This window comes from Halichoeres trimaculatus, unplaced genomic scaffold (assembly GCF_033239565.1).
Source record: "Halichoeres trimaculatus isolate MK-OKI-2021-1 unplaced genomic scaffold, fHalTri1.1 fHalTri1_scaffold_22, whole genome shotgun sequence".
Lineage (NCBI taxonomy): Eukaryota > Metazoa > Chordata > Actinopteri > Labriformes > Labridae > Halichoeres > Halichoeres trimaculatus.
The window spans coordinates 11,175,634-11,189,067 of record NW_027437200.1 but is presented as its reverse complement, the minus strand read 5'-3'; the positions used below and the strand labels follow the sequence as shown (position 1 = coordinate 11,189,067).

Genomic DNA, 13,434 nt, shown 5'->3' with positions numbered 1-13,434 from the left:
TCTGATTTAGTGGGCGTGGCCTTCATATGTAAATGAGACACCGCTGATACCGCCCCGCTCTTCCACGTCACTGAAAGCGGCACCACAAGCTCCGAGTGCACAATGTTTGGAAAACAACGAAGCTTGTTTACCGTAATATTACAGGCTAAAACAACAGGCTAACCGCAGCTAAAGTTAGCATCCTGAAGCTAACACAGAGACAGGGGGGATACTGAGGAAAAGCTCTTACATCTGCTCCACAGCACACAGCATTTAAAATACTCACATTTCCAGGGTCCCAGGTTTGTTGGAGGATGGTTGGTAATGCGCCTGGATTCAGGACCAGTCTATTCGCTAGCCCTCTGTTGTACTGTCCAAAGTTGGAAAAGCAGTCAGCCGTGAAGTGACTAGTACACACATGCACAGTTTTATTGAGTGTAGCTGGCACATTTCCTTGATAAATAAACTCTAGCCACTTAGTCTTGTCATCTTCCTAGTTGAGAAGCTTGTGCATGGAACTATGTGGCTGTTTACAGCCTAAAACAGAGCAGTGATGGCTCTTCAACTTCGATATTCTCCTCCCTGCTGCTGGAGAGATTTCGCTCTAGGGGCTGGGCGGTGAGGGGGTATCTGTTCCGGTGGACCAATCCGGTCAGACTTGCTCCTGATTGGTCAAAAAAAGGGAATCACTGACATCAGCAAACCCCTAAAATCCAAACAGCTCGTTTTAGGTCAGGATTTAACATTCACAAGCACTACTAAGTACAGGTTTTGTCATTAAATATCACATTTTGTGGTCTGGGAGGAAAGACAAAGACACACAAATTTCACTAAAAGACTCAATAAAGTGATTTTTGCATAATATGGGACCTTTAAGAATTTACAGTTGGGTCATGGATCCACCTGCCAATACACAAGAACTCATTTACAGTAAAAGCTACTTTCCCCAGTAATGCCCTTTTTTGGAGCTCTTCTGACGTATTAGCCCCTTTCTGCTCCTCCATGTTGGTCCCTTGCTACAGTGGCAGGGGTAGAGTCTTTGCCCCTTTGTCTTAAAATCTTGTGGAGTAGCCAAATCTTGCGTGAAAAAATTGAAGTAGTATAAAATCAATGTTCCCCTTTCCATCTCAAGCATTAATAAATATTGATTGAATTCAGCTTCACGATATATCCCCCCAGCGCTAGATTACACCGTTATGTACTCCAGAGTCAGGATGCCAGAAGCCCAGCTCAGTGAAGTAGCAGACATTACAATGGTTAGCACAAATGTTTCAAAACTCATCATGCTAGCAACAACACTCAGGAATATAACTTTGAGATTCTTTTTACCTGCTTCCATTTCCCCTGTTACTTGAACATCTTTTGACAGTTCTCTGTTGTTTCTCACCCAGCTGCAGTCCCAGTTGGAGAGGGAGCTCGATGAGGAGTATCAGCAACTACCAGAGGAGATCTGTCAGCACCTTAACTTGGAGCTCCAGAACAAAGGTCTCAGAAAGGACGCCTTGTGCTCATCTCTGTCCAACAACAGCAGCCCAAGCCCCAGCTCTGGTTCAGGTCCGCCCTCCAACTGCTCTACACCTTCTTACCCATCGACACCTAACCGCTGCACCTGGAACAGGAGCATGGACAATAGCATCACCTCATTGGCTGATTCCACTTCCTCATCTACCACTCCTGTCCTGTCAGAGGCGGAGATGTCGTTCAGTTAAAGGAATTACTTGTAAAAAGGAATATAATTACTTTAAACAGGGGTCTATAATGATAATACTGTGGGATAGTCATGATATTAATTATTAACTAATTTTATTCCTTTTTTTATTACGGATGTTTTGTTCTTGTCTACAGAGCTTTATTGTTTTTTTTTAAATTTTGCTGTTTTTCGTCAGATGTCGTTTATTGGAACAATCCTAACCAAACGTTTTTTTATTTTTTTTATTTTTTACTTTTTTGTTTTTGTTTTGCTTTCAATGTCAGATTCTTTTTTACCCAGTCCCCTAATTTTCCAGTGTTGTATGATTTTTTTTAAGCTTTACTGTGTTTTTCCACAACACAGGCTTTATGTTCACACTGTTTATGCTTCAGCTTTTAAACGTAACTCTTTGTGAAAGCTTTGCGTAGAAATGGCAGAGTAAAGAAACCACTGCCTGAGTTTAGAAACAGTTGACCTAAGCAACCTAAGTCATTTGTTAAGATTATAAGATGACATTTTCTTTATAGCAACATCTTACCAATGAGATTGCTTCAGCAGGGCTTCATGTCCTACAAACAGATATGAAAGATTTAACAGCTAAATTGTACTTATGAGTACTGCTCACAACCAACAACAGCAACATGTTTACCACTTTATCTTTAACAAAGGATCAAGGATAAAAAATGTTTTCCCAGGATTGATTATTAACAAGGATTTTAAAGGGAAGCAGGGCTGAATTTTAGAACTAATGTAACTGTAATGACAGCAGCTGACCAGCAGGTGGAGCTGCAGCCTCACCTGTTCTTTTTGAATGAGTGTTTTAAGCTTTTTATCTAGCCTAACTATTTTACAAGCATGCAGCTTTTTCTGCAGGATAGGCTACATCATTGGTCAAGAAAAAGACCCTGACCTTTGACCTCCAATCAGAATCCAATGATAGTGCACATGGGGTGATAACCTGACATCCATATGACAAAGAAACTTATAGAGTATGTGTGTGTGTTAAAGGAAAAAGAAGGGAGGGTTTTCATGATTTCCTTTTCTCAACTGTGTCTTTTCTACTGGGGCTTTTCTAAAAGTTGTATATAAACAGAGAATCACTCGCTTGCACAGAGTCACAGTTCATCGGTTAGAAGGCTAAAGACTAAAATCCTCTTTGCATTCAACCTCTGGCCCTGTTTGAAAACTAAACTCACACACTGCACACATCAAGATAGAGCCACAATATTTGACCACTATTGCAGATTACTCAACTGTTAGTATGAGTAGGCTAAGAGTGTGTGAGGGTCCATGGTGCAGGTAGTTTGCCACTTTCACTGCCTGGAGAAGAACACCTTATAGTACAGTCTGCCTTAAACATCAGGGCCTCTGTAGGAGATGGACTTCAGATAAGCTGCACTTTGACATTTAATGTAAAACTGCATTTAAATTTTAGTTGATTCCACAAGTCAAGCCAATACAGGAGTGAGTTCATTTCCTTGCTCATTGTAACACTAAGTATTCATTTAGTTTGACACAGTGACCACCGAAGAAGTCTCTAGAAGTCATTTCTTGAATGCATTGGAGTTTAAAGAGTTAAATTCAGAAAGTTGTCTCCCATGTCATACTTAAAATGTGTCATTGTTGGAATACACAAAAACAGCTTGTTTGAGTTTGATATTAGAGATAAAATAACCTATGAGTTTTTTCTTTGGGTTGTTGTGCGCACACTGAACGGTACTAAAAGTTGAAATTTTCTGTAAAATTCTATCGATGCTGCCTCACTCTATTTTTATCCATTACTGGAGATTTTTTTCAGCAGATTTTATGTTTTTTCTGCCTTGTTTTGTTGAGGGGTAAATAATAGCACTCGGTGTATTTGTTTTCTTTTCATGTATTTGGGCTGATGTGAATTCTTACTACTGACCAAAAGTGCTAAAGAGGTACGGGGATCGAGGGAAGGCAAGGAGGGCTGAAGAAACAGGAGTGATTTATTTTTGACTTTTTCTCAGAGAAAAGATATTTTTGAGTGAGATTCAGGGACTCCTGTCTTGTCTGCTCGGATTTCCCTCCCTCCCATGCACTGGCTGCCTGTCTGTCTGATAGCTCCCCTCATGCCGTCTGTGTAAAGTTACTCTATTTAAATGAAATTTTCATCACCTTTTCCTTTGTGGTCATTTTATGTGTGTATCCATTCACCCAGTAATTTAAGAGCGTAAATGATGACAACATTCAGAGTGCTGATTTGTTTCCCTTGGATGTCCAGCTTGTCATTTTCACTTCTGGTGCAAACAGTTTAAAGATTTAAGCTTCTTTTCAAAGGAGATACAGATGTAAGTGCCACCACGTCTCAAATCAAACGTTTTACTCTCTAGAAGTGTTGTTACATTCCTTGCAGGCTTACTGTCCAAGAACATTGTTTAAGAGTAACACTTGTAAGATTTGTACAAAAACCAAGTACTCAGAGGTTTTTAACATTCTCATACTTGAGGTGGAGTGTTCCATTAATACGAGCCCTTCAGCTGAAAGTCTTTTCATGTTTGAATGCACTTTTTGTCACCCTCTGTGTTGCATGTCTTGTCTTTTTGTCCCTGTGATATGAACATCAATACAACCACTTTTCAATGATTTTTGCTTTTTTTTTTTCAAATCTCTGGCAGTTTATTTTAACACAGAGTAGCTGACGGAGAGAAAGCATGGATAACATGGCAATCTAACTTTTTTAAAGACTATATTTATTAGAAATAGCTTCTTTAAACCATATTAGAGAAAACTTAGAAAACCTTTAAAATTTGCACCAATCAAAAACCATCTTCAACTATAAATGACTAGTATAAAAGTTGTATCTTTCATTGTATAAATGCAATCACATTTGCCACAAAACAACTGGAAGAGAAACAGAAAAAAACCCAGAAATACTTTAAATTAAAATAACAACAGTTGTGTCTGACAGCTTGTATATACCACAGACCTCAAGCAACCTCCTCTTCAAAACTTATAGTACACAGCTCTTGATCACAACATGAAACAAAAAGTGCTGGCTTCAATAGAAAGATCAATTTAATCTAAATGATCCTCTGTTAATATTAATAAAAACTCAAGGTTCAGAGAAAGTTTCATTGTTAGTTACTTTAATATGGGGTTCACAACAACAGATTTTAGGCATTCTGGGATATTAACCTTAAATGACAAGTTTGGTAAAGTAAAAAATAAACTGTGGATAAAAGAGTTCCTTCATTAGTTATGAAAAAAAAAAATCCTCCTGGAATCAAAAACAAATGCCATGCCTGAAATTTCTACGTTTATTCCATATTTTTCTAAGCTTCTAGTACACTCCTTGCAAGCTAGGCTAGCCATGTGGACAGAACAGGTGAGATTGTTTTCTGCTCAGTGGCTGAAATAGGGTGACAATTATCATCAAACCTCCTAGTAAGGAAGTAACCTCCAACAAAATCAGGTAGGCCTTAAAATATCATTTGGTCAATATAACTCTGTGACATCGAGTCTACCTGACATTACATGCTAGTTCTATCAGAATGTGGGCTAGCTGAGCAAGAGATGGATTGTCACATGTGCAGACAGATCAGTGTTAAAATGTGAGGCAGTTCATTGAAAATAAACAAAATGAAACAATGACAACAGCATCAAATTTTGTAACCATACAGTTCAGAGACAACTGTGCTGCAAGCATGGAGCGTTGTTTAGCAACACATTTGGCTAACACTGGGATAGCTGTAGTATGTTTTGTTTAAGAATTGGACAAAATTCATTAGCTCTAGAAAAATACTTGTTAGGACTTGAGGCACTGAAAATGATTTGGTCCAACTGGACCTCAGGTGAAAAAGCTGTAGCTGAAAATAAAGTTTAACTGAACTAGAGTAAAAACTGAATACATGTTGTAGCTAAGCTAGCTCTAAAGAGACACTTAAGTTCCTGTGTCTGACTGATGTCTGTGGTTTGTTAGCACTCATGTCTCTTTGTAGAGTGTTAGCATGTCTTAACAGAACATACCTTAGCATACTACTAGCTTAGCTCGTAGCACGTGCAGTGTACATGTAGAGCTTTCCATCAGCATCAGTAGAGTTGAAATTTAATGTGGCATATTGAGTGTTTCAGAAACAAAACTTTTTTTTTTTTTTTTTTAATCAAGATCTTTATTGACTATCAATACTAAAAAAAAAAAGCTGTCATTTTTTCTCTTTCTTTTGAGCATGCTTACGTTTAGAATACAGAGAAAGCAATCAGTAAGCTAGCACTGTTAGCTAGTTTTCTCCCCACCAGGATTCAGCTAGGGGCTGCTGCTTGTTAGCGGTGAGTTTAAACCTGTTATTTTTCATCCGTTTGTGTTTAAAAAAATACCTGTACCTGAACAAACCCACAGTTTCAAACCTTGCTTCAAACACAGAAGCTATAGCACAGGATGCTCCTCTCATCTTTACACACTGAAACACTGCTTGACTTTACTCTTATTAGACATTTGGTGTGAGTAGTCTCCCTTAGGCCCACCCTGAGGCCCCTGGCTGTCATTTCTTCTCTTACTCTCTTTTTCTCCCTCTCTCCACCACACTGTCCCATTTCCTTCCCTCTGGTTTATCTGATAATGAGACCATCCTTTATTTTTGGACTCGTTAAATAATTAAAGGCAGCAGCCATGTTTGTTCACTTAAGCAGTGATAGTTCAGACGGCATGCAGTACACATTAGATGAGACACTGTTGTGACACTGTAGTGTATATGACTGTCAGATATAAAGGGAAAGATGTAATATTTTATTGTTTCTTCATTATTGATATAAAGTATATGATTGAGCATTCAGTAATAAACCTAAAAGAAGCTAACACTCCACTGTTTTGTTCTATTTTTGTGTTAAAATGAAGTTTCTGCTCATGTATTCTAGTTTTTTTCTCCTCAAAACTTTAGATCAGTGAAAATTTTTCACTTCTGGTTTCCTCATGATGGATGCGACTGAGCTAAGTACTTTTTACCCCCAACATTTCAGGCTTCCTTGGCACTTACCTCCTATCCATCTGTGATAAGGAAGTTTCTATCATCCGACACTTTTTGCTCTGTAATGTGTTTTGAGTTTATGAGAGGTGGCAGATTTATTTTTGAGGCACAGCTTTTCCCCTTTCTACACTTTCTAAATCAGACTGCACTTTGAGAGAGGAGAGACTGAACTGAGGTCAGCATCCTTACACTGTTGTTACTGTGCAGCAGTCTGTGTGTATAGGGGAAAAGGCAGCTTGGATGCTGAAAATCAAACATGTATGAATTTATTACATGGATTCATGAGATGATTTCATTAATATTTACAGAATTTAGACCGAGCTAAAAGATTTCGTCAGTAAAACAAAGAGATAGCTTGAAGAGTATTAAAAAATGCATTTAAAAATATATTTTGGGGTGATATCTTTCCACTTTCAGCACTGAAACGTCTGCAGATGTAGCTGACCTCTCTGCTGAGAACACAAAAGATCATTTCTTCACAGGGATTGAAACATTTATTATAATATAAGAACAAGAGGAACGAGAGTTTACCAAAAGAGGTGGACCTGAATAATTATAAAAGGACAAAAAATCATGGCGGCTGTGCATGGTTTGTTTTCAGTTTTATTTCTACTTCCCTTGCTGCTACTCATCAGGGTCAGGAAGGTCAGTTTGAGAATATAATCCTTCACAGATCGCTGATTTCCTGTCACAAATCCTCAGTAATCAGCAACACAAAAGAGCCTGAGAGGAGGCAATTGGTTTGGGAGATTATGGACATTTTATCCAGGCTCAGTGAGGTGTTCTGATTACCACCTGCGTCATTTCAAAGCATCTATATCCTCATAAACATTGTGGCGTGTCACCTGGGAAATCTGTTCCAACTTGATTTCCTCTCTATCATAAAACCCTAACTTTTTCTCACTCATATTTTTTTTCTTATTCTTCATTCTTTTTCCACATCTGTCTTTTTCAGATACAACAAACTTCCTCTTCTTCTACTAATCTAAACTCTCACTCCCTCTTGCTCATGACAGGCTTTAGCTCCACAAAGAAAAAAAAAACATCATTTCACTGTCATCCCTGAGTCCTTTCCCCCCTCTTTCCTCATCCCTCTTGCAGCCTGTCAATCTTATTTCCTCACATATTCCTCTATTCCCTTTTCCAATAGTCTTTTTCTCCCTGCTCGGTTTTATCCCTCTCATCCCCTCACTTCAGCCTGTATTTTTCTGAGTCCTCTCAGTCTATCCACGCTGACACAGTCTTTCTTTTATCCTCTCAATTCTCTGAACTGCTCTGGACATTCTCCATCTCTCTCTCCAGCATTAGTCACTCTTCTCACTGAGTCTGCTGCTGAGTTTCCTCCAATTTCCTTTCCTCCAATTTCCTTTCCCCCCTTTTAATGAGGGCAATAAATATTGGATAAATATTAAATATTTGATCCACTGTCAGAGATTTCTGGAAGCTAAGAAAAACTAAGCAGTGTAACTAAGCTTGAAAACACTGCAGGTAATGTGATGTAAAAGCTTCAGTTCAAAAGCTTAATCATAAATGTTTTTGATTGTCAGGAAAATGTGAATCTGGTTTAAAAGAGTCTTGTCAAAAAACTTTTAAAACATAGTGTGAAGAATCCTCAACTTTTAGAAAACCATGAACCAGCTCAGTTTGTTGTTTGAACACACTTTGTCTCTCACTCTGTGTGGGTGTGGCTTTGACTGGCAGCCTGCTGGCTCTTCACACATCAGTGGTGTTTATGATAATCAGCTTTACAGCCCGCAACATATTGTTTGAAGTGTTTGTAAGGAAAAGCTGTGCCAACGGGTACTGATCACTGCAGACTGAGCCTGAACACTACGTGACAAAACATGACCAGTAGTTAGCAGATAGCATACACGCGCATACAATGCTTGGTGGTGGTTTTATTAGTTATAAATCAACTTTAACCATGTAACGATAGTGACTTTGTACAGTTTTATGGCAGTGGGGGAAGAAAGTAAAATCCTTCACATTTGGGTTTATTAGCCTCCATCTATCTATAAGGTGTATGTTATATGTACCCTAAATTAAGCATATGTAAGGCCTCTCTCTCCTTGGTCATGAGAGGGGTGTGAATAAACTCTTAAATCCAACACCAAATTCACAACTTTATTAAATGACCCTGGTAGAACAATTTCACCTTCAGAGCTTTTTTCTCAGTTTCCTAGCAAGGAGTGATAAATAAAGGTTGTAATTTGAAGGTGATTTTTTAATGCAACTGGAATATTGATTCTAAATCTGATGTCAGCCCTGCAAAGCCTAACCCAACCCTAACCCTAACCCTAACCCTAACCCTAACACTAACTCTAACCCTAACCCAACCCTAACCCTAACCCTAACCCTAACCCAACCCTAACCCTAACCCAAACACTAACCCTAAGTCTTACCTTACCAACCCCAACCCTAACACTAACCCAAAGTCTTACCTTACCAACCCTAACCCTAAAACTAACCCAAAGTCTTACCTTACCAACCCTAACCCTAATACTAACCCAAAGTTTTACCTTGCCAACCCCAACCATAACCCTAAGTTTAATCCTTACCAACACCAACCCTAACCCCTTACCCTAAATCTAACCCTAACCAACCCCAACCCTTACTTTAACCCTAAGTTTAACCCTTACCAACCTTAACCCTAAGTCTAACTCTTATGAACCTCAACCCTAACCCAACCCTGAGTTTAAATCTTACAAACCCACATCCCCTACCCTATGTCTAACCATAGCCAACCCCCTACCCTTGCCCTTAGAAGACTGTAACCCTAATCCTACCAACCCTAACCCTAACTGTAGAAATATAAATAAAAGCGCACTCGTTTCTAACTTCAGACACTCTATTGTTTATTTTGGGATAAAACATTTTGTCTGCAAAGTGTTAATGAGAAGTTGTTTGTTATAAAAAGTCAAAGCTAATTAACTAACTAAAAAGTGTCAGAAGCAGTTTAAGCATGGAGACAAACACTGGGGCCCCAGAGGGAGGAGATCAATGTAGCGTGTCACTTCCTGTCTTCTTCCTCTTCCCACAGGAAAGCTCCACATCAGCATCAACTCTATCACTCCTTTCTCATGCTTCATACTGTTTATTGCTCTGTGTCTGCTTGTTTCGCATCTTGTTCAAATTCACACCCTTGCTCTTCTCCTGCCTTCCTCTTTGTCTCCCTCCTCACACACTTTTGACTCTCCATCTTCTTTTTGTGTCTGTCTGTCTGTATCTACCTTCTTCTTCTCTCCTCTTCCCTCAGGACCGCCGTGTTTACTCTTCATCTCTCTGTCTCGTTCTCCTCCAGCGGAGAATGGAGACGTGTCTTGCCGTCGTGGTTGCTGTGAAGTTGCTGTGGGAATAACAGCTGCCACTTCGTTGTTGTTCAGAAACTGACAAAGAAGAACGAATAAAGAAAAAGGAGTGAAAACATGCAAAACTGCTCTAAACCTGTGAGTGAAAGTTTGGAATTATTCTGAAGTTAATGGATTTCAACAGGCAGAGTCACCCTCTGTTGTCTGCTTTGTCGAAAGATCAAATTAGTGAGCAATAGAAGAGCTATTTATTGACCAACAAAGCAGAAAAAGGGTGCTGATCAGTTCCCTGGTGCATGTGTGTCTGGCTGTGACTGTGCCTCTCACTGTTTGCACCAGGTTTAACAATCACTTCCCTCAGGCCACTTCTAAATATGACATTGTTCTTTTTCTCAGGTTATATAACGGTGAAAAAAAGCAGGTGAGTGCTAAGCTCGTTAACCGTGATTCATTTAAAAAGACACAAAACAACAACAAAAGTCTGCAGGCCCACCTTCTCTAAATCATTTTAGACTGATCTCTAAGAATTACAAATATTGATTTAAATGAAACAAAAAAAACTTCAAATTGCTGCCCTGAATGATTACGTTTACAGTCCTGTAGTAATCAGAATAATGACAATAGTCTGATTGCGTGGGAGGCATGTAAACACCTTATTCCAATTGTCATAACCCAATTAAGCTCATTTTCTGATCATCAAAAACCCAAATAAGATCCCTGGCATATTCCCCGATCAACCAGACTGGGTCATCAAAACATGTTGGTGGAAATTTGCTCCCAAGTGAGCTTCCTAAAGGATTATTTTTTTACTTCTGCGTATCTTCAGCATGGCGAGGAGGCAAAAGACCTTTCACTTTTAGGGCGAAGAGGAGACAAACTCATTCAAAATAATCTAAGGGTTCATCAGTGGGAGAAAAGCACAGAAACAGTGATATTTCTAAAAGAGTGTTCAATAAGCTGCAGTTGCTGAGATGAATAACAACAAGAGAGTTCTAGTCCCACTTTGATGAAGACAAGATATGAATATTACACTGAATTAGGGATGGGTACCTTTCACATTTGAAACAATGCAGTACCGATGCCTGTACCTGGCAATCGGTATCATTACGTAAAAGTGACAATTTTTGGTACTTTTGTGTGTCCATGTGTTAATACACATGAATTAGTTTAATCTCAAAGTTTTTCAATTTGACATATTTAGTCTTCAATATTTAACCTTGCAATGCTGTGTTCATGTGCAGTATGGAAAATCACCTACTCTTACACTGTCTTACAGTCACAGGGATGTGTTTAGGTACCTAAACATGGTATTATTTGATTTTAAGTGAATCAGTACTCGGTACTACAGACTGAATTTGGTCAGTGCCTATAAAAGTACATTATTCGGTATCCATCCCTACACAGTATAACACATAAGTAAGCATCTTGAATTTTTGGTTTATTCAGAATATTCTGATTAACATGTATGTGGGATTATTCCAGTTGCTCAGAACCCTGAGAAGCATTGCCTTAACCAGACTATGGACTTTAATAGGAATATGGTGTGCACGTAAACAAAGCCATTTATCCAAATACTTACAGGCATTTAAAGAATTTTATCAAAAAGATTAATGGAAGTCCGACAACATTTAATATTATAAATTTGTGGTTAGGATGTGACTCTTACCAAGGAGTATGTTTAATTTGGAAGCAAATGAACGGAGAACAGATCTTTTTGATTCTATGTTTCTCTTTTGCAGACTTTTTTTAGGATACAAAGTGACGTGGTAATTGTAGTTTGTAGTTATGTTGCATCACTGTCTGAAATGTGGCAAAAAGCAAACTTTGTTAACTTCACTTGTAGGAACTTGTGTTACTCATAGCCTGGTGCTCTGAGATGTTTCAATAACATGTAACGTCAGTAAATCCTGGTTAGCTGTGTCCTGTCAGTCATCTACCAATCAGAGCTCACATAACCTCTCTTCATTTTATTGATAGACTCTAAAGTTTGAACAGACCACTGCAGAATAACTGCTGACTGTGGGTTGGAATGGACATTATCACAAACAGCTTGGCCCATGTTTTAACTTTTAACCTGTGCTCTATCACGCTCCTGTTTCTTCTGCTCTTCTGTCCCTTTTCTTTTTGACAGTCCAGCTTCAGTGCCATTACTGCAAAATAAATACAATAAATAATTTTCATCAAAGAAAAGCATGAATCTTACTTCTCACTGCTGAACTTTGCTGGCTGGCGTAGTGTTGCCATGGGGGCTTTGCCGTAAAAAGATTGGTCAAGTCTTCCATGGGTACTGAGAAAAAAACATTTAGAAATAACCAATTTTGGCGCTGATAGTCTCATTTTGAATCATGGATCATGAACAAGGAAATATGTAAAAGTTGGACTTTTTTAGTATCACTTATAAAATCCTCATGTTATCATATCTTAACCCTTTTTCTCTCCTAGTTTTCTGCTGTTTTTTCTCTCTAAACAAAGGTAAAAAAAAAAAAAAACCCAAATGTGACTTGAATAACATTCAATAAAACATCAAGACAGCTCAGTTCACAAAGCAAATGTCATATGCACTTTGTGACAAGCAAAATTAGAATACCACTGGATTACTTCGAGTTTGAGCTGCCACCTACAAGGTAGGCGTACAGGTGCAGCTTATCAGACTGATGGCAGCAAGTAATCACATCACGAAAGCTGGCAGAGCATTTATTTGGAGTGTGAATCACCACAGAGCTGTGGATAAAACAAAATGGAAGGAGCTAGCTGCATGAAGTGCTCACTAAATAGGTGGCGACTGACTGCAGGATAATTAGCAGGGAAAAGATTCAAGTCTAAAGAAATCTCAGGTTTCATGTTTGCACAGTTTTACAGAACCCATTTTAGAAAGAGAAATCAACTAAAGCGAAACTCCTGAAAAGTTTAAAGCATTAATCAGGGATTACTGAATGTCAATAAGAAATCCAAATGATCTACACTGGTCAGTTTTTAATCCGTTTTTTTCCCATTTTATCATTAATGCTTTATTGTTATTGATATGTTGTATCATTTTCAATACAGACTTAAAGGTAGGGTTTGCAGGAATTTTCATTACTTCTTAGTGAACATAAATTCAAACTGGGATCCTCCTCCTTGGCTCAGCGCACACCCACAGCCTCCGACCAAAGCTACATAAACACATTCACTAGCCCAGCAACCACCAGGAGCATCTTGTTTCTACAAGGAAGAGACTCAACAGCTGTGGACTACACTTAGCACATTAGCAAAAGCTAATCACGGGTATTTGACACATACCTGATTAGCAGAAAGCCAACTCATGTCTCTCTCTGTCCCAAGCTGCTCTCGGGACAGAGAGAGACGCCCGAAAGTGTGTGAAAGTCAAGCCAAGCTTCACCCTCACTCAGGAAAAAGCTTTATCTGATGTTGTTCAATTTCACTTTGGTTGCGTTTTTCTTTCTCCATGCTGTGCCCACTATCCTGGCTGCTC

The 13,434-nt window shown here is 38.8% G+C and overlaps 1 protein-coding gene across 2 annotated transcripts in view; it reads left to right on the top strand.

The window, feature by feature from the left end:
• The window catches only part of plcb3 (phospholipase C, beta 3 (phosphatidylinositol-specific)), a 77,786-nt gene extending 71,321 nt beyond the window's left edge, over window positions 1-6,465 (top strand). For both annotated transcript variants that reach the window (XM_074699303.1, XM_074699302.1), the window contains one exon: window positions 1,371-6,465. In XM_074699303.1, coding sequence (XP_074555404.1) covers window positions 1,371-1,688 — 318 coding nt within the window. In that variant the 3' untranslated portion in view covers window positions 1,689-6,465. The remainder of the gene's footprint in view (window positions 1-1,370) is intronic.
• The last annotated feature ends 6,969 nt before the right edge of the window (window positions 6,466-13,434 follow it).